At 41.4% G+C, this 27871-nt stretch overlaps 2 protein-coding genes across 3 annotated transcripts; both read left to right on the forward strand.

Annotated features, from left to right (window-relative positions):
• The first annotated feature begins 2833 nt into the window (after positions 1–2833).
• thap12a (THAP domain containing 12a) lies at positions 2834–11139 on the forward strand. 2 transcript variants are annotated; one of them, XM_079647633.1, is made up of 5 exons: positions 2834–3122; positions 7730–7847; positions 8436–8534; positions 8637–8673; positions 8807–11139. In XM_079647633.1, exons 1-5 carry the CDS (start codon positions 3049–3051, stop codon positions 10624–10626), a joined length of 2148 nt encoding a protein of 715 aa, XP_079503759.1. In that variant the 5' UTR covers positions 2834–3048; the 3' UTR covers positions 10627–11139. The 2 variants fall into 2 exon arrangements, with proteins under 2 accessions (XP_079503759.1, XP_079503758.1); XM_079647632.1 differs by lacking the exon at positions 2834–3122 and adding an exon at positions 6710–6924.
• Positions 11140–12706: 1567 nt separating this feature from the next.
• On the forward strand, positions 12707–24547 carry LOC307018545 (uncharacterized protein). Its single transcript, XM_079648827.1, has 11 exons — positions 12707–13096; positions 14959–15079; positions 15826–15927; positions 16020–16056; positions 16187–17985; positions 18075–18105; positions 18279–20053; positions 20170–20218; positions 20376–22174; positions 22280–22316; positions 22432–24547. The coding sequence occupies exons 1-11, from the start codon at positions 13002–13004 to the stop codon at positions 23952–23954; spliced, it is 7368 nt and encodes a 2455-aa protein (XP_079504953.1). The 5' UTR covers positions 12707–13001; the 3' UTR covers positions 23955–24547.
• The last annotated feature ends 3324 nt before the right edge of the window (positions 24548–27871 follow it).

Below are 27871 nucleotides of genomic sequence, written 5' to 3' on the forward strand. Positions count from 1 at the left end.
GCGTTTCTCTAACAGGGCTACAAAAGAAGGGTATGCGCAGTATGAGGCATGGCTACAATGGGTGAACTGTTTGGTATTTTAAGCAAAAAACTTCACAGACATGTTTAGTATGGCCTTACAATATATATTTTTTCGGATCTGGATACACACAGTGCAATAAGCTTCTTAGTGCAATAAGAAGCTACAGAGACGTTAATCTAACGTCGGTAATATTACCTTTTTTTAATACAAGATTTAATCATACAGCCCATGTAGTATAATATTTTACAAATGATGAATTACAACAAACATGTGCAATATATCCATTATTACAGCTCCGTTGGATGGCAGTGAGACGATATGGGTCCGTTGTTATTGTGCATCCATGGGTAAAGATAAACGCATGTAGTGCTGAACCTCCTGAACACGTAACATGAACGTGCCGGGCGGCGCGGTCCCGTGGGTTAGATGCGCGTTCATAATGCAGAGGGATATAACTCTCAGAAAAACGTTATTAGCACATTTTTACAACTTGTTATAACTTTTTTTTTTTAATAAGGGCTATACAAGTGTTCATACTGGGTGGTTTATTTAGTTTAAAAAAAAATATCCATCGATTTACAGACCATTCTTTCCCCATGTAAGTCAATGGGAAAAAGTGTTTCCGGGCCCAGCAACCTAAAGGAAGTGTAGTACCGCCGTTTGGCCACAACGAATATTCTACTCAGAGGGTGTTTCTCAATCGGGAGGATGCAGGCTTGGTAGTCGCGTACTTCCAAGTCACTTCCTTCAGAAACGAAGCAAGTATGCTTCCAAGACACGGCTTCGGAAAACGAAGAAGAATGGAGCAGGCTAACAAGTGTGCCACTCTCTCTAACGGTTTCAACATAAACTGTACCGAAAATAAATACCTCACGATATCTAATTATGAACTTGCTTTACTTTCACGGAACACATTTTTGGTGATTACAAATGTAACAAAATAACATATTTACCAACACATGTTCTACGCCACTACATATTTACATTTAAATGTGTGCTGCGTGGTTGGTTCAGCAATTCTTCGCAAGGCTTTTTGAAATTGGTCCGTGCGCAAAGCATTGTGGGGATTTTAAGGACGCGAAGTCTACCCAGGTGCAGCCTCGAAATTTCCCCCAAACCAAGGACGCGGCCTCTGTGGAATTCCAAGTATGCTGGAGATTGGAACAGTCCTTCGGCGGCACTCGATGACGTAGCATCCTTGAAATATTGGCTTGGAAGCCAGTTTCCTCGCGATTGAGAAACGGCCAGAGTCCGGCGCACTTCCTGGGGGCTTGATTTGAGACCGGTCTCTACCATGGATGTATAATAAGAACTGGATACAGCGTGGGAGGCGGGGCCTCATTCATTCCTATGAGAGTTGCTCATTGGCGCATGATGATAAAATAGCCCAAGTTTTGAGAGAGCGAAACGTCACAGATTACCCGGCATGCCTGAGAAGTACCCGTATGTGCGTTCATAGCACATGCGCAACTTTAACCAAAATGCTCGTTCACATCAAGCACGTCAATTTGCGTACACGTAACAGAACCGCGTGTTCATGACAGCATGGTAATGATTTGTTATTATGATGGGTTTGATATTAACGAGGCGGCAGTTAGCAGATAGCGGCTAGCTAGTAATAATGCAATGTGCACATCAATCGTTATTTACTTATATTACGCTGTAACAGGATCTAGTCATATCCAAGCAACAGAGCATCATTTAGCATGAAAGAATTATTGCACTGTATATACAGTGCAATAATTCCACCCTCCCTGTGAGCACAGTGTGCTCTGATTGGTCGGGACCATGCTGAACACGTAACATGAACGTGCCGGGCGGCGCGGTCCCGTGGGTTAGATGCGCGTTCGTAATGCAGAGGGAAATAACTCTCAGAATAACGTTATTAGCACATTTTTACAACTTGAGCAACAAATGTTTTTAATAAGGGCTATAAAAGTGTTCATACTGGGTAGTTTATTTAGTTTAAAAAAAATTATCCAACGATTTACAGACCACTTTTTCCCCATGTAAGTCAATGGGAAAAAGTGTTTCCGGGCCTGGCAACCAAACGGAAGTGTAGTACCGCCGTTTGGCCGACACAAATATTTTCATCTGAGTCCGGCGCACTTCCTGGGGGCTTGTTCACGTGAGAATCCGGAGGAAAGGACGTCCCATTGCTCTCAAAACTCATTTCCCTACTTCTTGTGGCTTCCTTGCGTCTCTCCATGCTTCTTAGTGGGAGGGACTAAAAACAGGGAAACGACGCAAGTGAGGGACGCAAGGATTTAATTTAACCGAAGTGAGAAGCAGCCCGGCCCGGACTGGCCATCGGGAGGACCGGGATGTTTCCCGATGGCCTGGCCTGGCGATTATTTTATTTATTTGTATTGTGAACGCAACGCTGCGCAAATGTGGGTCTACCTCACACATGGGTGACTGTCTGTCTGATGTGGCCGGCCGACATGGCCACTTCCATACACCGACAGTGGTGTAGTGGTCGTTGGACAACACACTCTCACTCCCTGAGTCCCTCCGGAGTGGAGTCGTGACGACTGGATCTGAATGATTGTTTTATATTTGGTGGTTTGTGTTCCAGCTGTCGATCAGCAACTCTTTATCCATAATCCACCAGTTAAAGGAAATACAACTAATGTGTTGTGTTATATTAGCTGTACAATTTACCACATATGTGTTCTTAGTTTCCATACCTCCTGTGTTTTACAACTGACTTATCAAGTGGGCGGCGAACGGCATAAAGTATTCTTTCACACACAGTGACGTCACGAGCTACCCACAATGCAACGCGCGAAATATGCCATTTTCCTGGAGGTGCAAATATCCTGGAGGTGCAAATATAAACAGCTAGCTAACGTAGCCAGACAGAGCGCACTAGGTATTTTTTCTGAATTAACGACTGAAGAAATCGCTAAATGTCTTCGGATTACATCACTGGACTTGAGGGGTGTGCTCTAGGTCGTTACCAGCGTAAACTAGAGGTGTGTGGGTTGTCAGATTGCCCTTACAGACTGCCTGCAGTGCAGATGTATGGAAAAACGACCCTCGAAAGTGCCCTTCGGTCGATTTTGGCAGCATCTATGTCTATCTTCTGGAAACACCAGGTGAATACCCCACTTTTCACAATAATATTATCATGCCATTGCATATATGTGGTATTTTAGAGTTGCCTAGATATTGATTAAGGCAATAGACTATGATATTCAGTCCAGGAAGCTTAGCAACACCTAGACCAGGGATGGGCAAATGGCGGCCCCCACCTCCTCTTTTTGCGGTCCCCAGATTAATTTATAAACAAAGTAATTAATAAAAAAAAAAATTTTTAAATGTCTTTTTTTTTACTTGTAGTACTGATACCGTCCACTAGACTCCTAGTTACGTCGAGAGCTGCGTACATGATTTCAAATACCGCGAATTAATCTGTGACGCATTTGTGTGTATTGTGTTTATTTCCCGGGGAAACCCTCACAAGAAACACCAGCTGTTGTTATGCCTGCTTTGACGTTAAGTTGCCTCTTGTAATTATGCCTTTACAAGCTTAAAAGTTGTTTTTATCATCTGAATTTGGCGAAACAAGTTTAATATTCTTAAAACCAAACTTTGTTTATTTGAAATCAGATGAAAACAAACTGTCACGGACCCTGCCGTGTTATCTATGATTACTACGCTTTTCATTCATAATTTCAGCGGGAGGGAGGGGGATTGGTGCTGAGGAACAGCAGAGTGCGGGCTGACAGATGTCTGTGTTGACATTCCCCTTATTGTGGAATAAGGGGAATGCAGAGACTGGCTACAAGTGTTTTAGGTTCAAGTTAGACAACTAATGTCTGGATTAGTGTTTATGACTTCATGTGTATGTCATCTTAATGGTTAATCTCAATACACACACATTTTCCGTGCTTTCCAATAGTTTAAAATAGTTTTATTCCACTGTTTAATAACCTGTTCAATACAAACATGCCACTTGTAAAAATGAAATAACATTTCTGTGAACTGATATTTGTTTAGTGAGCTTATTAGAGGATGTTCCCATTTTTTGGGGATGTTCCCTTTGATTGTAAAATGTCAATGAAGATGTCAGACTTAGTATATTTGTTAATAATTACATACAACACATGGAATTTGTGTGTGTGTGGGTTCCAAGTGAATCTGGGGCCCCCTGGTGGCCAGTACATCAATGATGTGGCCCCCACCACCATCAAAGTTGCCCATCCCTGACCTCGACTGTTACACAGACTGTTACACAGACTGTTACAGGATTTTTATTTTGGAAAGTCTTTTTTTTTCTTACTTCTCACGTTTTTTATTATATCATGACTTAGTACTTTTTTACTTGATTTCTACAAGTCCCAGCACTACACCACTTCACCATCTTCAAAGTTTTGTATCTAACAAGTAAGTAACATGGCTAAACCCTCGGCCTGCTTGCACCTCGCGTAAAATGGCGGATACCGGAAGTAAGGTGTCGCCCTCGGCCCAATACCCGTATGTGTGTGTGAAAGAATATAAAACCATGCTCATATCTATACAACCTATAGAAGTGCAACACGGCGTCAGTTTAGACGTAATTCTGTCCTCCTGCTTACCGCATCATTTATGAGAAAACATTTCATAACATGAACTCAACATATTCGAGGTGGTTTTAAATAACATATCCGTATTTATTTATTTCTCCAAGTTATGTTTTTGTGTGCACTGAGGAGTCGCAAACAGGCGTTTGTTTAATCATTTTAAGATTGGCTTTAATCAATGTTATCTCAGTGGGTCTCAAACGGTTTGGTCACCATTTATGTAAACACATATTTCCATTTGAGGGGGGAGTGATTAGTAAAATATGCATGAATAAAAAGAAAAAAATGTTAAATAGGTGAAAAAAGGTTTTAAAACTTGTTGATAGCTAAAACTAGTCTTTGCTGCTGCCTCAAAGAGGAGCAGGGGGTCGAGGAGGAAGACAGGTGAGACTGGTTCAGGGTCCCAGACACACTCACAACTATAAATGAACCAAAAATAAATAAACAACTTTTATTTTTTTTGTAATATTGGATATGGTATGTTATTGGTTATGGCCATGTTCTTATGATTTTATGATTATTTAAATGTTCACATTTCTGTTTCATATGGGTGTTTTCATAGATCTAGTCTCTTAAGTTCCCCTCAAAATGCACCAGATTGGTCTATTTAACTCTAAAATAAAAATAAAAATCTTTTGGGGACTGGGTTGTCACTCAAAAACCGAGTAGCCAATGGGGACCAGTGTTGGGACTAACACGTTACAGTAACGCGTTACTGCAACGCGTTACTGTAGCGTGACTACTTTTTGCGGTAACTAATAGCGTTGCTAGTTACCTATTCCCATTAAGTAACGTTATACAACATTATAGTTACTGTGATTTAAATGGGTGCGTTACTGCGTTTCATTATGCGATGGAACTGAACCGAATCTCCCTGCGGATGTAACTTACAGTTGAATACAGCGATGTCCTTTCACAGTACCATGAAAAAGTGAAAGTAACCAGAGAGGAGTAATGATTGGTTAACGTGGGGTAACATTTCAGGGTAAGCCAATCAGAGACAGAGTTGGGCGGGTCTTGCCTTATGGGGAAAATACACAGACACACAAACATTTGCTAACATACACACATAGACGGCAACGCCCACCACCAGCACACACACACGCACACAATGGCAGATGCAAGTATCAGCGAGAGCAGCAGCGCATTTACAACTTGGAGATATAACCTCTATTTTCAATTTGTGGGGATAAAGGACGAAACATTTTTTTACGGTCAAATGTAAACTGTGTGCGGGACAGAAAGCATTGTCCACTTGATTGTTGAGGCTACAATAAACATGCCTGTCAAAATGTCTAAACATATCTTTTGTGTTTTATTGTTCCACTACATTTCATAATGATACTTGCTACAATGATGGGGAGTTGTCTTTTCTCTTACTGTGCCACAGAACAACACACAAACTTGTATTTTTATTGTTATTATTTTTAAAGAAAAGTAACGTGTTACTAGTTACTTTTATAATTTAGTAACTAATAAAGTAACTAGTTACTACTATTTTTTTGTGAGCAGTAACTATAACTATTATTAGTTACTTTTTAAAAGTAACTTGCCCAACACTGATGGGGACACACCCCTGAAAGTCCCGCCCACCTGGGAAGTTTGTGTCAGAATCTCAAACAAAAAATGAGGGAACAAAAGAGAAGAGCTGCAGCGAGAGCCAAAGTCTGATCATTGAGATAGAAGAAACAAGAACTGCAAACAAAAACCTATGTTAAAACAAAGAAAAAATACTTATAGTTTACATGATTACACAAATTAGTTGTTTGCAACTTGTAGTTTTATTTTTTAATTTATTTGATTTTGCTTTACTCCGTTTTTTTTCTTTTAAACTCATAGTTTTGCTTTATTCTGAGAAAGTGTTGCTTTATCTTTATGATACAAAACTAATCCCATAGAATTGTTCCTACATCACGCTTCACAAAAAAATGTTTCACTTGCAAGAATTTGCCTTCAAAATAAAATCAAAATTCCAACCAAAATCAAAAAGAATACACTAGTTGATTTAGACTTGACAAGCCTAGTTTTCGTATGCATTTTCTCATAGGGCTTATGACAATAACTTGTGATACATTAGAATATTTTGTAAAAAGCAAAGTGCATTTGTTTTATTTTGAAAGAAAAAGTCGGAAATGAATTTACTATAGGCCTACAACAAATCTTGAAAGCTAACTTAGCGTTAGCGACGTAGTTCGCTTATCTGAAAAGGATTTCATAGTGAAAACACTAGTATATCATACACAAACAGAATGCAGGTTCAATGCGCTGTGCCGGGCTGTCCTGGGGGGCAATCCGACCCCCAGCCCCTCTTCAGGTTCCCATGTGGCCCAGAAAGGTAACTATTGCTAATGATGCTAAAGCAAACCGGGAGCTCTCAAGCTACCCAAAACAACGTGTTACTTTGTACGTCAAATAAGAGAACGGCATTATACAACGAGGGTAACTTTGCTTTAAGTGCCGAGGCATATTTCAGCAAGATGTCCTGCCTGTGTTTCGCTCTGTAGCGCATTCTTTATTAAACCCATACAATATCGAGTTACCTCAACTTGCAAAACCAATTCAGAAGGTTGACAGATGCACGTGGCGTTGCTTTTTGCAAACATAGACACCTGACATCATGATTCCTTTTGGAGGATGTGAACATGTTATGCAAAACCCGATTTACAAAATACAACCCATACCAAAGTATACAATTCTACAGTTGTGGTAAATTATATCTGTAGACGACATACTTAGTTTATTTTTTCTGTAAGGGCACGTCTACAACCCTTTTTGTTTTAGCAGAAGAGGCCCAGGTGGGATTGATAACAGTGTTCCATCAGGAGATCTTGTCCATGGTCGTTTTATTATGCATCATACATTATCATTCATTAATACAGTACAACAGTACACAGGAGGTTTGGCTCATGTTAGCCTCCCATATTAATCTACAAAATAAATAAATGTCACTAGTTATAGAATTGTCATATCCATGATATGCTTTTGTTGTTTTATGTTTTGTTTAGCTTTATAATCTTGGTCATTGTTCCTTGTTTTTAGTAAAATAAAGCATGCCTTGGCTGATTGATGTATAACTGAAACTCAAAGCTAAAATTGTATGGACAATTAATAGTATCTTTGGATGTATCCCCTCCGTTCAGGTCGAAGAAGTGGGTTGAAAAGTGTCAGAGGCAAGATCTCAGCAACAAATCAGCAGAGCATTTGTTTGAGTGCTACAGACTGTGTGGGAAACATTTTGAAGCATCCTTGGTTGAAAGTGTAAGTTGTGTTTACAAGATGTGCACAAGTTTTGGATCAAATTGCCCGGCCTTCAATTAAAATGTAAAAGAATGGCTTTGTGCTGCCCTTTATATTGTTTCACTACAACCTCAATCAATACAGAATAAAATGTAGTTATTTTATAGGTTACAGGAATAAAAGTTAGTTAATATGACTTTGCAATATGCCGATAATGTGATATTGGACTATATATCGTGTTTGATTGTAGATATCATAAAATAGCATAAAGGTTAATATTTTTCTGTTTTTGAAGGCTAAAATACAATAATAATGTTAATGTCAAACTTTTAATATTTGTCATGACCCAATAAGTCATTATATACGCATTGCTCATAATCATTTATCAAAAATCTTATTGTGTTAGTATTTATCAAAGGGCTTTACAATTAAAAAAAAAAAGCCCCTACAATATTGTTGCAATATCAATCTTAAGATATCTGGAAAAGAATATTGTGATGTTTTATATTCTCAAAGATCACATTCCTAGTTAGTCCATTAGTCCTATTTGTATGTTCAGTCTAAATATGGTTTGTATAATGAACTTCTCTGCCTTGACTCTGTTTACAGGACGCTCAGGGTACAGTGTTGAAGGATGGTGCCATACCAACTATCTTTGAAGGACAGAGCAAACCTCAAAATGGACAGGGGAAGCGCAGTAATGCAATGGTGGGTAAAATACATCTTCATTTATTAATGGGAGATAATCATTTGTATAAGTAGATTATCATTTTTTTAAATCACGTTTTAATTTGCCTTTTATTATTGTAGACCAAGGATGATGAAACAGACAGTAAGGGGAGAAAAAGTAAGTCGAAATATCAACACAAACACACATGTATTCATGTATTACTTACAATGAAACAAATGACTCCCACATTAGACACATAGTGAATGATTGACTCATTTTATCTTGCCTGTTTTTTATATTCTCTTTTTAGAACTCAAGAAGTCTCAAGCAGAGACAGCTAAAAAAGATGTCCAGACTCCCCCAGAAGAAGAGGAACACAAAGAGTATCTTAAGTCCTTATTTAAAGTTCTTGTACTATTGGGAGAGCAAAGCATTCCTCCGACAGGGCCCGGTGACAATAAACAGGATGGCCTTGGGTCAAGTAACTTTCAAGCATTGTTAGAATATAGCATGAACTGTGGAGATGAGGTCCTTAAGAAGAGGTACGACGCGAATAAAGAGAGCTGCTCCTCAGCTCAGCTCAGTCTGCTGGTTGAGGTTTGTGAGAAATACATCCGCAGTAAGCTTGTGGAGGAAGTTCAACAAAATGGCTTTTTCTCCTTACTTACTGATGACTTGGTGAAGATCTCAGGAGAATGGTTCCTCCCCGTCTTTCTCCGTTTTGTGGACCAGTCTAACTGCCAGCAGGAGAGGTTTGTTGGATTTTTGTCCTTCGAAGGACACGGAGAGGCCTTAGCAGAGAAACTTCTCTCTGAAATGACAGATCATTGGGGTTTGGATATGGAGCAGTGTAGAGGTCAAGCCCACTCCTGCTCTGGGACACATTTAGGTAAACTAAAAGCATTTTCTGCCAAATTGTTAGAAAGGTATCCAATGGCAATGCTTACACCCAGATCTACTCGTACATTGAACCTGGTACTGGCAAATGGAATGGCTTTGTCAGGGGTTCAGCTTGTTTTGTCGACCTTGAAGAAGATTGAGTCATTCTTTAGTGAGTCCACTCTACTGCAGTTGGAGTTGGAGCATGCCATTTCGATTTTCTACCCGGACAAAGAAGAGAGAGCCAAGGAGCTGAAGGAGATCTGTGGAACCAGCTGGACCAGACGACATGATGCGTTTGAGGTGGCCTTGGAAATCCTAGAGGCATTGTTACTCTGTGTGGACAGTGTTCATGACAACGAGGACATGAGGTGGAACGATCAAGTCACACACAACGCTTTAGAGATTTCAAAAGCATTAGCTGATTTTGAATTCGTAATGGCTTTGGTTGTGCTGAAAAACACTCTGACACTGACACAAGCTTTCGGGAGGAACCTGCAAGGCAAAGCATCAGATGTCCACTTTGCCGCAGCGAGTTTAAAAGCTGTATTGCACTCCCTGAAGGAAGTGTCTGACAATATTGATGTTTATCACGAGTTCTGGAACGACGAGGCCGCTCACCTAGCCACTGCGATGGAGATCCCAATTAAGGTTCCTCGGTCTTACTTGAGAAAGCACCAGTCAGAATCTGGAGCTGTTCGGCCGGAGAGTTACTACAAGAAGCACCTGTCTGTTCCCATAGTGGAGCATGTCATCAGAGAAATTGATACTCTCTTCTGTGAGGACCACCTGAAGGCTATGAGATGTCTGTCCCTGGTCCCTGCCGTCATAGAGCAGCACAAGTCTACTGAACCTGAGGAAGAGAGTCTGCAAGTGTTTAAGAACTCCATCCCTAATGCAGGAACCCTCTCCGCCGAGATGCACTGTTGGTGGGTTAAATGGAGCAAAAGGGGCAAAGGCGAGACTTTTCCCACCAATCTCCAGGAAACGCTGCAGCTGGCCGATGTGAAGTTCTTCCCGAACATGCTCGCAGTTCTGAGGCAGATCGCCATCATCCCTACCTTGACTCTGGAGGACAGCTGTGATGTGGCGTACAAGCGCTTCCAGATGTACATGGAGAACACGCCTGACCAATTCAAATCAAAAAGTATCGCTCTTTTGAACATAAACTGTGATGTAGCATATGATCTGGACTCAATGGTTGAGGTTTATATGAAGACATACCCTGACAGGGAGGATGTGTCTCTGTGATTTGGTAGTGAAGCCTCCAGACAGATTACCCACAGCTTTGTTAATGAGTCATACCACTTTATTTGTGTTGTTACTTACATATGTGTACTACTTGAGCCATTATACTGAAGTAGCATCTTTTATAGCTTGTTTTTTTTATTGTTTTAGAATGTAAATGAATGAGAGACTGGCTCGCAAAGTGTCATGAATTTAGTAATAAACATCTGTGATTTTCTTTTTTTTTCACGATGGGAGTCCTTGCTATACTCTTTTCTTGTTATGTTTCCAGTATTAGCCACTCTGTTCACACCCTCTAGACCTGCCAGGGTTCAAATGAGTCATGATACCAGCTATCCAAGTCCATTCCTCAACTCTTAAAATAATTGTAATAGTTTGTTACCTTAGGTAGAAGTGAATACTTGTCTTGGCTTTGTCAAAGTGTTTTGCTCTGTCACCCAGTGAACTGCAGAATTGGATAAGGGGGGTCAGCTTTACATCCTTCTATAAACCTGTTAATAAAGAGCCTGTTTATAACCTTTTGTAGTCTTCATTCTAAATGTGAGTATTTTGTCTCTGTTTATCTTACTTTTTTTTTTAAAAAGGGTATGTTTTCAAACAAAAACGTACAATACCTATATAGAAACTAAACTTGGTAGAACATTCCTTCCAATGAATAGGAACACATTTAAATTACGTTTTTTGCTCAGGACTTAAACCGATGTTCCCTCTTGTGAAACGCACCAATTAGCACAGCCAGGGCAGTGCCTATAATGAACTAGTAAGGATGTTTCATGAGAATGATTCACCTAAGTGTGGGGTTCATGGTTAGTTAGTAGTGTGCTTGAAGGCTCCTTAATAAGACCCAAAGCTCTTAGCTCACCCCTGCCAGTATCTGTCACTCTCCATTTTGCTCGTGGGTCTGAAGAGCTGAGTCACTGTCTGCGCTGAGACTCAAATGTAGTGCAAGGTGTAAAATACATATTTTATGATTAAGGACCGCAACCATTTGGAATGCCTAGACTTTTTATATATTCATATTTTGCAGTGGTTGCCCTCCCTTTTTTTCTAAGGGTGATCTTCAATTTAAAAGTAAATACAAGTGAATTGCTTTAAAAGTGCAACTGTTAATGTTATCACATCTGTAGATTTAAATGAAAGTAATGATAGCTGTATGTCATTTTGTATTCCAGTGCTGGGCTGTGTTCTGTTTTTTACTCTTTTTGTAATAAACAGGCAAGTCAAACAGCACAATGTATCCCTAAATGTCGCTAAGAGAAAACAATAGACCATAGCCAGTGAAAGTTTTTAGTATAACTGAAAGTTGTATTCAGAGAAACACATATTTAACAACAAACTCCGTACTCATTACACAGTAGATTCCAGTCAGTGTACTCTGTTATTTTCTGCCTAGAAACATGAAAACAAAAATACTTTAATGTATGATCAAACCTACATGTACACAGTTAAATTCATTTGAATTTAAAGATGGTCGAAAAGTGTGCTAAATGGGATTTAGGACACATGGTCCGAGATTGAAATGATCTACCGAATAATACGTAGGGTGCGTATCCAGGATCTGTGGTGGAAAACAGGGAAATGAACCACATCTTACTTGACAAAATATGTGCAGAGGAAGCTGCAAACATCGAAATCAAAGAGTATGAAATCAATTCAAGAGTACGGCTGCACTACAAGATATCAACGTAACAGTGATGTTTATAATAAATTCAATTAACACAGACCAAGATTGAAACAAAAACAAAGTTGATGCTGTTTCTTCAGCGAAAAAGCAATATCCTTTATAAACTACAAAAAACAAAGAGCGTATACATGCCATTTTATATAATCCTTGAGTTGTGTTGATATGTACAAACCCACATTAACACAACATAGATACACGTATAGACAATTATACATTTTGCGAATATACTATGGAATATGCATGCACGTTCCGCAATATATTGCTTTGGTGCTGCATAACATTAAAAAACACCCTTGCACTTATCTCTCGGTTGGAATAGAACCAGAACAGGATATTAACTATCTTGGCAAGTAAACTCTTTGACACAGTGTGACGGTGCTATTCTGCCCTCTGCTGGTGAACATTTTGTACTACACGGACCAGTTCCTGGTTGATAGGATAACACGCTTTCGGTGACTCTTGGCTCAACACGCAACATCAACTTTTTTAAAGCATGGAATCAGTGGCTTATTAATTTACCAAAGAGACATTAAGCAAACAAATACGTTGAAATACAAGTGCGTTGGTTGCAGCTTTTGCCCAAGGCATGGCTCTGTAGACTCTCCAGCAGGTTTGCTCACACACAGTAGGCTTGCCAGCTTGCAACCGCCAGCTAAGCTAGCTAACCTGCTAGCTAGCAACATTGCAGTTCAAAATGACTGACTGCTGCGCCGCAGCCAACTGTGATTACCAGCGAGGGAATTCCGAAAACTCCCCTCCACTTTTCAGCTTTCCTTTGGATCTAGAGCGGTAAGAGTTGTGCTTATTTCATTGGGATGTGGGTGAAAAACGAGCCACTGAGCATGCAAAATGAATGTGTTAGCTAGCCACTGTTAGCATTGGCGTTAGCCTAACATCATGGCTAACAGTGACACAACTCTGTCGAAAATGGCGCAGACTAGCGTTACTCTAGAAAGAAAAGTCCGTGTGAAATACACTCCGTTCTTTCATTCAGTCTCAGCCAACCGACGCTAACGTTGGATATTAGCTGATGTTCACTTCATATATGTGTTTGGTTGTGTCGCAAACAAAGATAAACCATAGTTTAAAACTTTTTGTGCTGTAATTTAAATCGCCATCGGTACACGACACCTACCGTCTCCATAGTGCGGTAACATTAGCAACACTGACGTTAGTTCAGCTCAATTCAAATACAACGCATTGGAAGTGCTAATTTACGCTATTGCGTTCGAAACTGCACACAGTCTATAGTCATTTTGCAACACACCTCATTGTAAACAATATCAGGTGAAACTTTATTTACGTATTTTTATCAGGTGAATAAACAGCAGTCTAGCGCCCCCTTCCTTTTTATCCTGTTTTTTTTTGTTTAACTTTGAGATTTAAATTGTCTCGTACAAATGAATTTGTTTATGTTGCATAAAATGTAATAAATGGAAGGACTATGATTCGGCATGACAGCTGCAGATTAGCATTTTAACAGTATCAGAGCAACGGGTGTGAACCATAGGTGTGAACCTTTTTTTTACATCCATTCCGGCAAGAGTTAGTATTTGTTCCCCTCCTTTGCTCTGTTGGCTCTTTTTTAATATGGCATCCACTTTGTATTGTGTTACATATAGTTAAATTACCTTATTTGCTTTAATCCACCCTTTTCTGAGCATGCTTCCATACACATAATTTGAGAGAGATTACTTTTAAATTAAACTCAGCATTGAAAACTGTAGTGTATTGTACAACATTTAACGAAAGAACTGCATCAGTGGGACTATATTACTTGCATATGTGACAGCTTTACATTTAATATTTGAATATGTTGTAAAATGCTTGGGCAACAACATGACTTGTTCATTCCAATAAAGTTATTTGAATTGAGAATAGTCCAATTTTTAGAATGACAAGAATGATTGCAAATGAATGCAAAGGGCTTGTGTGAAATGGAGAAGGCGTTTGAGCAGTCACTCCCAACTCAGTTCTTCCCTTTATTTTGCAACACAGGCAGGGTTGTTGCAAGTGCAGCTGACCAAAGCAGAATCCCTGGGTGTATCAGATCGGTTGTGTACGCATGTTATGTGTGACTATAAATGTTCGGAAATAGTCATTAAATAAGTCTTTCATTAGCAATTTTCAATTTGACTAAAGAGCAGCATACGGTACAGTGGTTTGGACCAAGGACATAATATAGTGTCTGTATTCAATCAACCTCATTGTTTTTGCTCAGTAAGCATATTTTATGCTCTGAAATAAGACAATTATGGCTTTTAAATGTATTATAAGTCTACTGCTTTGGGTGAATTTCTCTTGCCTTTTAATTTGTCATAACCATACATACATAGTTACATACTATAGATGTTTCATAACCAAACAATCTAATAAGTGGTCTGTAAGTCCCGTTGTCTTTGGGTTAGAAAGAATATTAGAGTTCATATTTAGTCATGTAAAGCTTCACCAAAGTTAAATTGGGGAATCACGATGAACAGTTGACCTTAAAGCAAACACTTTGACCAACCTTCGAGCGCTCATGTCTGTTTGTCACGTCATCATTTCAGATATTTAGAGTACAGATATAATGCATGTTGAATTTGTTTGAAATGATTGAGTCTGTGGTTGTGACACATGGAAGTTATTCACATTCTCTCTGTATTTTTCAGATGCAAACAATGGTTACACAACTGTCATCGCCCAGACCTGGCATCAGAGCCTCCGGAGCAGCTGCACAGGCTGTACAAACTGTGTGCAAAGCACTTTGAGCCCGCTGTCATCTCTTATCAGGTAAGAAGAAGATACATTGTCCTTTTTGTGTTCATCATAATAATAATAATAATAATAATAATATGTATTTATATCCTAAAGTTGTTGTGAAAATGCCACCACTAGTGCTTTTTTTAGTAAGCAAACAGTACAGGCTCACTCTTGATACACACACAACCTAGGAACTAAGTTTTTCCTAAATAGAGTTAGCTGCTTATGTAATACACTTTAGTTAAAAGAAGAAAATCTAAAAAAGACATCCCTGATGCTGGAGCTTGGGTTTTATTCTGGCCCAGCAGGCGTACAGTTCACTGTGCAAAACCCTGGTTCAGCTGTTTTGATAAAGATGGTGTCTTTGGTGATAAACATACCACATTGTTTATTAGCAACACCTTAGAAATCTAATGCACTTCAATACAACAGCTAAGACATATCTCCTATCTTTGGGAAGCTTGTGATGTTGAACCAGTGTTTTCTAATGTGTCTTTTGTTCTTACACAAGGGGGAAATAATAATAATAATACATTATAATATATAATGAGTATTATTTTAGGGATTTTCAATTATCTATTCAACTTCCTTTCAAACAGTATAAAAACAATTTGGTTAGTTAGTTTGTTAATGTAAACATGTTGTAGTCATTTTCTTATTTTACACCCAGTGAGGCCCAGGCCCAATGTATCTTTAGTTATCATCCTAATAGGAATCTCCCCATTTCACATAGAATATTGAGATAAAAGTGTGATCTTCTGCTTGTTGTTTACCAGAGCGCCTCCAGTTGTGTCTTAAGGGACGATGCTGTTCCAACAATATTTGACTCACCTGTGAATAATCAATCAACCTGCAACAGGAAACGAGCAAGAGATCCTGTAAGTGTTTTTGCTAAATCTTTCAAAAATCTTTTACACATTTTAGACACTAAGAGACTAAATATTAAAATCGTTAATTTGCTTCCTTCTAGTCTGAAGAGGAAACCGGCTATGTGAAGAAATCAAAAGGTACAGTAACTGTTATTTAAGAGTTTTGGTTTATGTTAGAATGAAACAGACCCTCTTGTGAATATGTATTCACTTATATGGTTAGCATTTAAAATCACCTCAGCCTTTTATATATATTTTTTTCCATCAGAAAACACGGCAGCAACAGAGGTGTCTGAGGAGAGGATAGACGATCCTGAAGACAACACTGAATTGCATGAACTGCAAACGGAGAACCAAACACCAGAGGATGTAGCTAGCTCTAAAGCAAAAGAGACTCTAAAAGTCTATTTCAAAGAAATCCTGGCATTGACTGGATTCAGCATAAATGGTTCAAACATCACCAATGAGCCAATCAGCGGTTCGAGAGGGCAGCAGGCTCTCAATCGTATTTGTGTGGAGAAAATTGAAAAGAAAGAAATTCTCCAGTTCAGTGAAGACCTCATGCGGGAGGAGATCCAAAACAGCCTCCGACAGGCACGATTCTTTTCCATCCTGCTTCAGGATGTGACAAGTATAGAGGGGAAGGATCAGATCCCAGTGTTCGTAAGGTCCGTCACAGTAGATGGGTTCCCACAAAAGCACCTCATTGGGTTCTTACCATGTGACATGGATGCAGATAATCTGTTTTACGTGCTTCTCGCAGAGTTGCGAAACAAGTGGGGGCTGAGGATGGAGCACTGCAGAGGGCTGTCCTATCTGGTGACGGGCAACATGTGTCAGAAAATGCGAGACCTGACCTCAAAGATTCTGCAGGAGTTCCCGCAAGTAGTTCTGTCACCAAGTGACCCATATGCCTTCAACATATGGATCATTCGCTGCATGCCTGTTCCCTCGATTCAAAATGTTGCCAACACTGTAGAGGAGGTGGCCTCGTTACTCAGGAGAACCCCAGAGCTGTGGAAAAGATTGGAGGGAAAGATCCAGATGACTTATGGGCATATAAAAGGGGAAGTAGACAGGATCAAGGCAGCTGTCAGTGAGAATTGGGAATATGGCACGGATGCCTTCCAGACCATGTTGGACATCCTGGAGCCATTCCTGAACTGCATCAACGAGATGATTTCAAAGGTAGATGAAGATACTGCTGAACAGATGGCCAAGCTCAAACCCGTTTTGAAGAATTTCAATTTTATCATCACACTTATTGCTCTAAAGAACACCCTCTGTTGTGTGAGCATACTCAACTCCAGTCTCAGGGGAATAATAAGCATCAGCAGTACGTTGCAGTATACCATTTCCAATGCCTTAAAGCTGGTAAGCAAATACCAACAGGAGCTTGCAATATTCCACAGGAAGTGGTTTTCCGATGCAGTTGGCAGAGCAAAGAAGCTTGGAGTGGAGGTCACTAAACCAGAGGTGGACCAAGGAAACGCCACTGAAGCGCCACTGGAGGACTTTTACAGGGAAACCCTAAGCCGGCCTATCTTGCAGTATCTTGTTGCAGAAGTGAAGAGAGTGTTTAGCACAGAGATGGTGAGGATTCTCCGATGGCTTTCGTTAGTCCCATCTTACATGGCTGACCACAATTTCAGCATTCGCAGGGATAAAGTAGCAGACGCCAACTTGAACAACCTTGCAAGGCCTGACACATTCTACGAAGAGCTTGGATGTTGGGAAGTGAAGTGGAAGCATGCGAGCAAGCGCAGGATCTTACCAACCACAGTGTTTGCTACGCTCAAGATTCCAGATATCGGCTTTTACCCGAATGTGCAGAGCCTGCTGCGGGTGTTGGGCACTGTTCCATGTGTGAATGCAGAGGCAGATGTGTATGGTCAATACCATATGGTACTGGAGAGGTGCCATTCCTACCTTAAAGCCACACCAGAAGACCAAAGAAAATGCAGCATGGCATATGTCTACGTGAACCAAGATGTGCATTTCAATGTTGAACAAATAGTGGATTCATATGTCCAGAAACACCCAGACATCCTGAAATTGCTGCAAACGGTTAGTGGATTTTGAAAAGCAGGAATTTTATTGCTCTAAAATAAATGTTCTACCTGAAATTAAAATGTACTTTGTGTGTGTTGTTACAGGATGATGACACAAAGGAAAAGCAATCCAGAGGTGAGATGACTTTAAAGTTATGTTAACCGTGCAACCATTCTATCACATAATGTAAACATTAAATAAGGTTATTTTAAGCTTAAAACAGGACAATATATTAAAAAATTTCTTGGAAGTAAATGCTTTTTGGATTGAAGTATTTAGCTGTAAGACCTATTTACCTCTTATTTCAGGTGCATCCCATGGGAACCATGCTGAAAAGGACACTGAAGAAGAGTTACAGTTCATAAACCTAGAGATGGATGCTGAAAGGCTTGTGGAGTTGAAGTGTGCAGAGACTGATAGAGATGCTCTTAAATCTGCTTTGCAGACTGCAGTGACGTCTGCGTACAGCAGTCACAGCAGGCCACAGGGTGATGCTTCTGCTCAGGAAGGAGAGGTTGAGTATGTGACCAAGTCTGAAATGAAAGAAGTTCTCACTGTGTGCGAGAAGGCTGTCAGGGAGGGAATCCTCTTGGAAGTGGGCACTTCATTATTTTCCTTGTTCATCGACCGCGTTGTGAAGTTTGGAGAGAAAGACTATCTTCCACTTTTCCTGAGGTTCGTGGACAGCTTTGATGTCATGCGATTAGAGTTGATGGGATTCCTTGAGGCAGATCTTGATTGTGATGACATGGGACAGCGTCTTCTGGAAATAGTAACAGTTGAGTGGAATCTTGATTTGAATAACTGCAGAGGCCAGGCATACCTAGGCTCTGGGGATGTTTCTTACAAGCTGAAAGCATTTGCCTGCAAAGTCCAGGAGACTCATCCTCTTGCTATAAGCACGCACTGCTCTTGCTACTCTTTCAACACATGGTGGTCAAAATCCATCCCAGTGCCTGCTATTAAGAGAGCCCTGGATACTTTTGAAGAGGTTTTGATGTTTTTTGGAAGCAGTGCTACTCTCCAGAAACAGCTGGACCATGTGATAGCCTTTGGTCTCAGAGAGAGCTATGAGAAGGTCCAAGAGTTACAGGGGAAGTTCTGTGCTCTTTGGCAGGAGAACCATGATTCTTATGAGGTGTTTGTGCAGATGCTAGAGCCGATGGTTGAATGTCTGGAGAAAATCAAAAATAACCCACAGAGATGGAAAGCCTTTGTGTCTGACCAGGCTGGGGCCCTCCTCCGTAAAGTCATGGAATTTGATTTCATCATTGCCATGGTGGTCTTGAAGAATGCATCCTCTTTCACCAAAGAGCTGAGTGCAGGTCTCCAGAAGGACCACTTCAGTGCCGCATCCCAACTTTGCCAAATCGCTGGTATTGTGGCCACTCTGAACAGAGTAAAAACCAACATGAAGGTGTTTCACCAGAACTGGTTTGACGAGGCCTGTGCAATGGCACAGAGTCTCAGAGTGCAGATTGAAGTGCCTGATTCATGCCAAAATGCAATGCCAAGAGACGGGATGATGAAGCCAGTTGGTTTTTACAAAGATGGCTTGAGTGTGCCCCTGGTGGATAACCTTATCAATGCAGTGAAGGATCATTTTTCAGAGGACCACAAAGAAGCTCTTAACTTCCTCTCCCTAGTTCCATGCTCAGTCACAGTGAGTTACATGTTTGAGAGCTTGAAGTCAAAGCCCCCTCTCTACAGCAGAGATCTCCCTGATGCTGACAACTTCTTCACAGAGCTCTGCTGTTGGAGGGTAACATGGAAGACCAAAGTTGCATCCGTGACCGTACCAGGCTCAATATTTCACACATTGCGTCTCCCGCTCATGCAGTACTTTGGGAACATCAATGCCCTGCTGAGGATCATGTCGGTGCTTCCCAGCACAGCACTGGAGGACTGCGGTGTCATAATGCGCCACAAGAGGTTCCAAGAGTACCTGAGAAATACAAACCCCAAGGTCAGGTCCCAGTGCCTGGCTATGCTGCAGGTGGGCACGGACTTCAGCAGAGACCTGGACCGCATGGTGACCCAGTGTCTGAAGGTTACTCCGCAAGCCTTGGAGGGCATTTGTCTGGTACATACTTTTGTTATAAAAAAAAAGAAGTATTTATTCGTTGTTTTTTTTATCCCTAATTTCGATATTGTTTGAACATCAGACTAATGTTTATTTTTCTTTGTATATATTCACAGGACAAGGAATCCAAAAGTCTCATCAGGAACTCAGAAAATAACATGGAAGGTAAGGCTATTTAGAGATCTTACTCTTATTGTATGTATTAATGACTCCTAATTAACAAGAGAACATAGATATACTATTTCCATACTAAGTTATAAAAAGTAGCTTTTAGTAATAACCATTTCCTGTTTTCTTTTCTGCTTTATTTTGATATATCTAGTTGACTGTGTCAAGGAGGAAACTGAAGAGCCCATAATTGAGCAATCTCTTGACAAGATTGAGGACCAAGAGATAAAAACAGCAGATGAGAATGGCCACTCAGGAGATAATCGTCAAAGTTTGGCGACAGTATTCAAACTAGCCACACTACTGGGGAAAAAGAATGTCAGTCTCTCTGACCTCTCAGAAGAGGACGGAGAGCATTTCTTCCAGGAGCTCAGCCTGTGCCACTGGTTTGGAAACGAGAGCAAATGCACACCATCTATAGGTGATGATGAAATGGTGAACCTCCTCATAAATGGAATCAGAGATGTCATACTCAAGGAAATACAGGAATCGCCGTTCTTCTCACTTATCACAGACAAACCTGTTAGAATTGCTGACAAGACCCACCTGCCTGTTTTTATCAGGTATGTGGGAGAATCTGCTCCAAAAGTAGAGTTGATGGGTTTCTTACCATTTGATGAAAACCGTCATGTTGATACACAAGCGAATAACCTCGCAAAGATTCTCACTGAAGACTGGGGCGTACCTATGTCTCAATGTCGGGGACAAGCATTCATGCACCTGGGCTCAGGTTATCAAAGCCTGAAGAAAATGTCTTTGGATTTCCTCAAGAGCTATCCGCTCTCTGTTGTGACACCCAGTGAGTCATGCGGCCTTGCCCATTGGCTGGCAGGAAGTGTGCCTTGCCCTTCAGTAGCAAGAATGCTGGATATCACAGAAGACCTGCTGCTGTTCTTCGATGAATCTCCTTTACTGGAGGAACAGCTGGCACAGGCTGTTGACGGGCTTTTGAATATGCCAAGAGAGGCTCTCGATGAATTCCCAGAAACATGTTGCTCCAGGTGGAAAAAGAGAGAGGACTTTTTTGACCTACTTGCTGACACATTAGAGGGTGTCCTCACCTGCCTAGATGCTGTAAGCTCTAGTGCTACAGGAGCAAAGTCAATGCATGCTCAAGTACTCTCCACTGCTCTGAGGAACATGGATTTCATCGTCACCCTTGTGATTTTAAAGAATGCTTGCGCTCCTCTTCGTAACTGTAGCACTGTCTTCCGCTGTGGAAACCCTGCTGACATTCTCTGTGAAGTGGAAAAAATCCCCTCGATCATTGACACTCTTGACAAAATGTTAGTAAATGTGAGCACCCTGCACTCCACTTGGTTTGAGCAGGCATTCCAGCTAGCAATCAAGGTAGCTCCTGAACATGTGTACTTCTCAGAGGAAGCCAACAGCTATGAATCTCCTGAGATATATTACAGGGAAAATGTGAGCGTCCCTCTCCTCGGGAGTCTCATCCACGATATGAAGTACAGCTTCTCTGACAGCCACTTAAAGGCCCTGTCGGTCCTGTCGTTACTGCCCTCCTGCAATCCCCAGCCCATTCCTCCCGAGTCCACAGACAAGCCATTCAGCCTCTACCTTGCGGATGTTTCTGACCCTGAGGCAGCTGAGCAGGAAATCAACGCATGGGCCACCGTCTGGAGCGAGAAATACCAGGATGCTGCTCCGCCATCATCCATCGCTGAAACCCTAGTGCATCCTGAGTCAAAGAGCCACCCAACTGTGACCTCACTGCTAAGGCTAGTAGCTGTCCTGCCTAGTGTCAGTATGGAGTGGGACCTGATGAAGACCACTTTGAATTCCATGAGGGATCTGTTAAAAAGCACTGTATGCAAAGGCAGCAGAGTGGATCATGTGGTGCTTCTCTCTCACTGCACAACTCTGCAGAGACTGCCAGAGGTCATTGAGAAGTGTATTGAAGTCGATCCAGAGAGCAGTCCATGTCTTTCCCAGGTACATTTAAAATGGTTTTAAGATTGTTATATGTTGATTCATCATGTTGTTTAAGTTAACATAGCATTCTTTTCAGCCATTCTAATAAGACTACATATTTTGTAGGTGATGGGAACTTTGCAAAGACTGAAGTTGGACAGTGGTAAGTCCATTTATGGCAACTTGATTATCAAGAATAACAATATATTTGATTGTAATCATAAGATGATCAATAATAATTAACTTTCTGTGTGGCATTAACGTTATTTTTAAATCAGGAGGCATTACAGCGGCAGCACCAAAAGACTCCTCCATTCTACCGCAGGAGCCTGCTGATGGGGCGGTGACATCGGCTGATGGGCACATAATATTGGAGGTCGCACAAGGACCAAGAGAAGCAGTGTCTTTCTATGAGCCACAACTGCGGGAACAAATTCTGAAGGAACTCTGGGACTCTCAGTTCTTTACATTTATTACCGAGAAGGCTGTTGAAATTGATGGTGAGATCTATGTCCCGTTGTGCATCAGGTACTTAAACAAAGAAGACATCCAGTGTGAGGAAACACTAGCTTTCATCCCATTCGGTGAAGACCCAGTTGTTGTTGCAGATTCTATTGAGGCGGCCCTTTCAGAGAAGTGGGGTCTCAATATGGAGTACTGTAGAGGCCAGGCCTTGCTGAGTGTTGGTGAAGTAGGAGCTCAAATGAGGGCTGTAAGTTTAGCTATAGCTAAGAAATACCCCCAGGCTGTCAGAACTGTCAGCTCTGCTTTGTCTCTTAATGTATGGCTGGCTAAATCGTCTCCCCCTGAGGAAGCAGCAGACGGAGCAGTTCTCATAAGTAAAATATTGTACTGGCTCACTGAGGATGTCGAACGCCAGAACAAACTGGAAGACGTGATCCTTCACGTGTTCCAGCAGGATGAGGTAAAGGGCAACGAGCTGAGGGACAAACTCATCAAGAACTGGGACAAGAGCCATGTGATGCACGAGGTGATGGTAGATATTTTAGAAGCTGTCATGCTCTGTCTGAATGAGCTGAAAGGAGAGGGAAGTGCTTCAGACCAGCAGAAAGCTTCACAGTTTTTCGATGCGGTCAGAAACTTTGAGTTCATCCTATCAACAGTTGTGCATAAGAACATCTTGAGTGTAACTACAAAGCTTAGTCAGTCTCTTCAGGGCAAACCTTTAGATATGTTACATGCTGTGAATAATTTGTCTGATCTGAAAGCGTCCCTCAGTCAACTGAAGAGTGATATTGCCACCCATCACAAGGCCTGGTTTGAGGAAGCCACCGCGCTGGCTTCTAAACTCCATGTAACAATGTTGCATTCGGTGCTTCTAGAGCCATTGAGTGAGTTTTACAAAGAATCAATAAGCATGAAGCTTGTAGAGCACTCAATTGCCGAAATTGACGACCTCTTCACAGAAAAGGTATTGGATACCTTGAAGTGTCTGGAGATTGTGCCTTACGCAATGTCCAAAGTAGAAACCAACATTCTGAGTGGTCTTGTGTTCCGCCTGTACAAGGAGGACTTGCCAGATCAAGTCAATCTCCAGTCTGAGATGAAGTTGTGGAGGGAGAAATGGTTGGATCCCCTGGCAGGCTATCTCCCAACCACTGTGCTCGACACGCTCAAGACGTCACAGATTAGAAGTTTCAGTAACATTGAAACTCTCCTCAGACTCCAGGTCATTTTACCGTTTTCAAGGAGGGAGAGCAACTTCAGGCAGGGAAAAAGAAGCTTACCGGAATTCATACTGCAGGAAAAGCGCTCTCTCACTGAGCTACACCCTCTGTAAGAGTTGCAGGTCTTCCGTGGCGGGCAGCAGATTTGAGCAATTCGTTTTAAATATCACCGCCACCACACTTAAGAACTAATCTGTCTCGAGACTTGTTGAGGTCCCGAGTTCTAAACTCAATATTGCTGTGTACATTACTGATTTAAAGTTCTTTGAGATTTCTTTTTGTTGTTATACTGCAAACCAAGCCCTATGTTATGTTTTGTTTTGTTTTTTTATTCTGTAGTTTGTACAGTTTTACTGCCCAATGGGACCAATGTCTTGGCAAAAAAAAAAGCATTGCTTGTGTGCCTTGATGCGAAACGATAAATTCACCCCATGTATCACGATAATTCAGATGTTGAAAATGTCCCATTGGAGTTAACTGACTTCTATATCGCTCTCATGAAATCATTATAATTAAATTGCACCCTTACCTTTCCTGGGCACAAATAGAAATGGTTAGCACCATCATGTCTCCTGATGATTTATCATGTTTCCTGTCTCTTTGCAGGATTGAATTTGCTGTAAACGTATCTTTTGAAAGAATGTTTCCCTAATAGGAAACCTTCATATATATTTGTCAAAAAAGTAATAAAATGCTCCAAAAAAGACGTTTTGAATTCTGTGTTTTTGTTCTTTTTTTCAAAGCTTAGATGCACAGTCGACTTTTACACCTTTTAGTCTGCAGTCATGTCTATAAATGAACACCAGATGGCGCCGGTGGGCTGTTATTTGTCTTCGGACGAAATGACTGTTTTTGGTCAGATGTGCCACTAAAAATACATGAACCCATTTGTTAATTAAATGTAAATGTTGAATCTTAATAGTTGCAGGGATGTATTATAGTAATGATGCCAAGTTTTTACTAGCTGATAATATTCACTTGCTGTTATTATTTTTCAGGATTTCTATTTGGATAAATACAAACACACAACTACAAAAAATAAATTGCTTTATTTTTGAGAAGTTACAGAAAAGTTGAAACGGGCTGCCAGTGTTCATGCTTGCTGGCTGAATGTTGGCAGTTCCCTCTAGCTTAGGTCATTATGTATTGAATAAATTATCCCATGATTCATTTACTGCTTAACATCAGCTGTGTGTTCAGAGGCCAGTTTGTTAAGCTCATACAACCGCTACTTTATCTCAGGATACCTGTTAAATATTTATTTTAAATCACCTTTTGTCCTCAAAGTGTAAACTTTCTGTTATGCTGGGTATGTGAGAAAGACCGGTTTAACTTGTATTCACCAGTAATGCAAATCATGGCTTTCAGGGTCCATTGATACCATTGTGCTTTGGTTAATGTGTAATTGTTTAAAGAACAAGTGTATTATGTTAGTTAATAATTTGCTATAAATTCCAAAGTGGTGTATAGGCCTTTATAAGAGGAATTCCAATAACTGCTACTGTGCTGAAAATGAGAAACGAGTAGCTTTTATTTTCTATGGCTTCATTAAGGTGTATGTTAACAGTTAACATACAACAGTTAGCTAATGGCAATGTAGCATCAAATGTTAGACTGAATATATAACTTACCAACATTTAAAAAAATAAATAAAACCATAATACCAAAGGGCTACATTGGAATTAATAAATCCACTTTGTGTTTCTTGACATGAAGCCACCTTATCTTTAACACTGATGCCCACTGAGTGAACTTTTTAAAAGACCCATGTATTCTTCCTGTGAGCTGTAACAGCAGATGCCTCCCTGACAAAGGCCTGATTGTCGGTGCTCAGTTCAGTGTGAAAGGAGCATCTCAGCTGCTGAGCCGACGGATCTGTCTCCGCTGTGGCCCCAGCAGCAGCAGGGCCCGACTGCAGCCCCGGCTCCCAGCTGCAGGGCCCGACTCCGGCCTCCAGCAGCAGGGCCCGTCTGCGGCCCCGGCCCCCAGCAGCAGGGCCCGACTCCGGCCCCCAGCAGCAGGGCCCGTCTGCGGCCCCGGCCCCCAGCAGCAGGGCCCGACTGCGGCCCCAAGCCGCAGCAGGTCCCGTCTGCGGCCCCAACAGCAGCAGCAGGTCCCGGCCCCCAGCAGCAGGGCCTGGCTGCGGCCATGTGCAGCACAGGAGCATCAGCTCATAACCCCGTCTCTACTCTCTTCCCCAAGAGCAGGAAACCTCCTTCAAGCTGTGTTTTATTTATTTACACTGTGGATGTAGACTATTTCACAGTTTAAATCTCAGGTGCAGCCTGTGTGTTTGAGCATGAAGAACACATCCTCCATCTTTAAGCAAAACAAGGTATTGCCATAATTGACCCGTGCACCAGGTTTCCTGCTGGAAGTCAAGGTTCCGCGCTGATGTAAGACCCGTGGCACTCTGTAATCATGTCCATACACAGCCAGGATTTAACTACACTGGAGGGGAAGACACAGGGCTTAAGTGGATTTTATTTCAAGGTTCCCTTTCAGGGAAAATTGGCAGCGCAGGCTAGAATTCAGATCCTCCTTGAATTACGAGCAAAACTTTTGGTTTGAATTATTCTGATGTCCACTTGTTGATTGTACTCTTAAGGAACACTTCATTTTTACATGCCATTCTTAAGCTAATGGATTTCAAACTGAGAGTGAAATGTGAAGGATTGTCCTTGGTGTGTGTGTGTTTAATAAATGCTAAGGTGTATAAATGATTATCCGATCATGAAGTAGTGAAAACTATTTATTTTATAACAATGACAAGCTTTACTGGATTGTCTGAGAGAAACAGTCCTCAGCACTCTTTTTGCTAAAGCATTTATTTTGCAGTTTTTCACAGAACATTAGCCGCTTTCACACCAAGTACTTTGCCGTAGGGCCTACTTAGTTCCCAGCACTTAGTTCCCAGCACTTAGTTCCCAGCACTTAGTTCCCAGCACTTAGTTCACAGCACTTAGTTCCCCCATGGAACTAAAGAGAAGATCGTGTTCACACCGGAATAAGTCCCAGAGGGAGGATTAGGCAAGTGAAGCCGCTGACGTCACTTCTTCTTCTGCTGCTTTGGGTTTACTGGAAGGCCGCAAACAACTTCATGGCGTATCCTGCCACCCGAAGTCCCCGGAGATGGGGACTGGCTTCTACTGAAGCCTTCCAAGTAAATCGCTAGAACGCCGACACCTCCTCATCACTCCACCTCTCCCATATTTTTTTTTGTGTTGCCATAAATTATTCTCTCTCCGTTGGTGCGCGGGGCTAATGCTAATGCCAGCAAATACAATGGCGGCTTCACAAAACCTTTCAGAGTTTTACGGGGCGTGGTTTGCAGAAATTGGAACTTTTTCTCCCCAGGAAAGTACCTGCTCTCTAGCAGGGACTGACAAGGGGGGAAAAGTTCTCATGAACTAAGTTCTCTTTTTGGTGTGAACGCAAAATCCCAGGAACTATGGGAACTAAAAGGGAAAGTACGGGGAAAAGTACTCCGGTATGAAAGCGCCCAATGGGCAGGCTTGGGGTCTCCAATGCTTTTGTAATCCTAAAGAAGCAAGCTTTAATCATTTATAAGATCCCCTGGTACCCTCAGGCCTCTGCCAACCGCACTCTAAAGAGCTACATTTATAAAAAACAGATGTATGTGCGAAATCTATCTCTTGTACTGTCTTCATGATTTTAGCTGGGCTGATTTTTCTATCACTCTTCACCTTAACCACGAGGACCAGACAATCTTGAAGTCCTCACCCCACCCACATGATTCACCCCCACTCAACACCTTTTGCTCCCCTTCAGCAACACCTCTCCAGACACACTGATACTGCTCAACACAGTGTGATAAAGGGCCTGCGTGAGACAGGGCTGCCACCTTTGGCGCTAGAAGCAATGTCTCTTCCAATAGGGGAAATACACCCCAAAATATAATTCACACATATTCATTTTGTAGTAATGTGTAACTATAATTCATGGCATGACAGTCTGCAGAGATGATGTCATGAGATATAAATCATGCAGCTGCTATAGACAGTAAATA

This window comes from Notothenia rossii, assembly GCF_949606895.1.
Source record: "Notothenia rossii genome assembly, chromosome: 9".
Taxonomy (NCBI): Eukaryota; Metazoa; Chordata; class Actinopteri; order Perciformes; family Nototheniidae; genus Notothenia; species Notothenia rossii.

What these genes read in the sequence shown, in the direction of transcription:
- thap12a (XM_079647632.1), top strand. Translation starts at nt 6,839, where the DNA reads ATGCAGGTTCAATGCGCTGTGCCGGGCTGTCCTGGGGGGCAATCCGAC. An exon ending in AAGCATCCTTGGTTGAAAGT is followed by an intron (nt 7,848 to 8,435) that starts GTAAGTTGTGTT and finishes CTCTGTTTACAG; the next exon opens with GACGCTCAGGGTACAGTGTT. An exon ending in AGACAGTAAGGGGAGAAAAA is followed by an intron (nt 8,674 to 8,806) that starts GTAAGTCGAAAT and finishes TTCTCTTTTTAG; the next exon opens with AACTCAAGAAGTCTCAAGCA.
- LOC307018545 (XM_079648827.1), top strand. Translation starts at nt 13,002, where the DNA reads ATGACTGACTGCTGCGCCGCAGCCAACTGTGATTACCAGCGAGGGAAT. An exon ending in CCGCTGTCATCTCTTATCAG is followed by an intron (nt 15,080 to 15,825) that starts GTAAGAAGAAGA and finishes GTTGTTTACCAG; the next exon opens with AGCGCCTCCAGTTGTGTCTT. An exon ending in AAGACTGAAGTTGGACAGTG is followed by an intron (nt 22,317 to 22,431) that starts GTAAGTCCATTT and finishes TTTTTAAATCAG; the next exon opens with GAGGCATTACAGCGGCAGCA.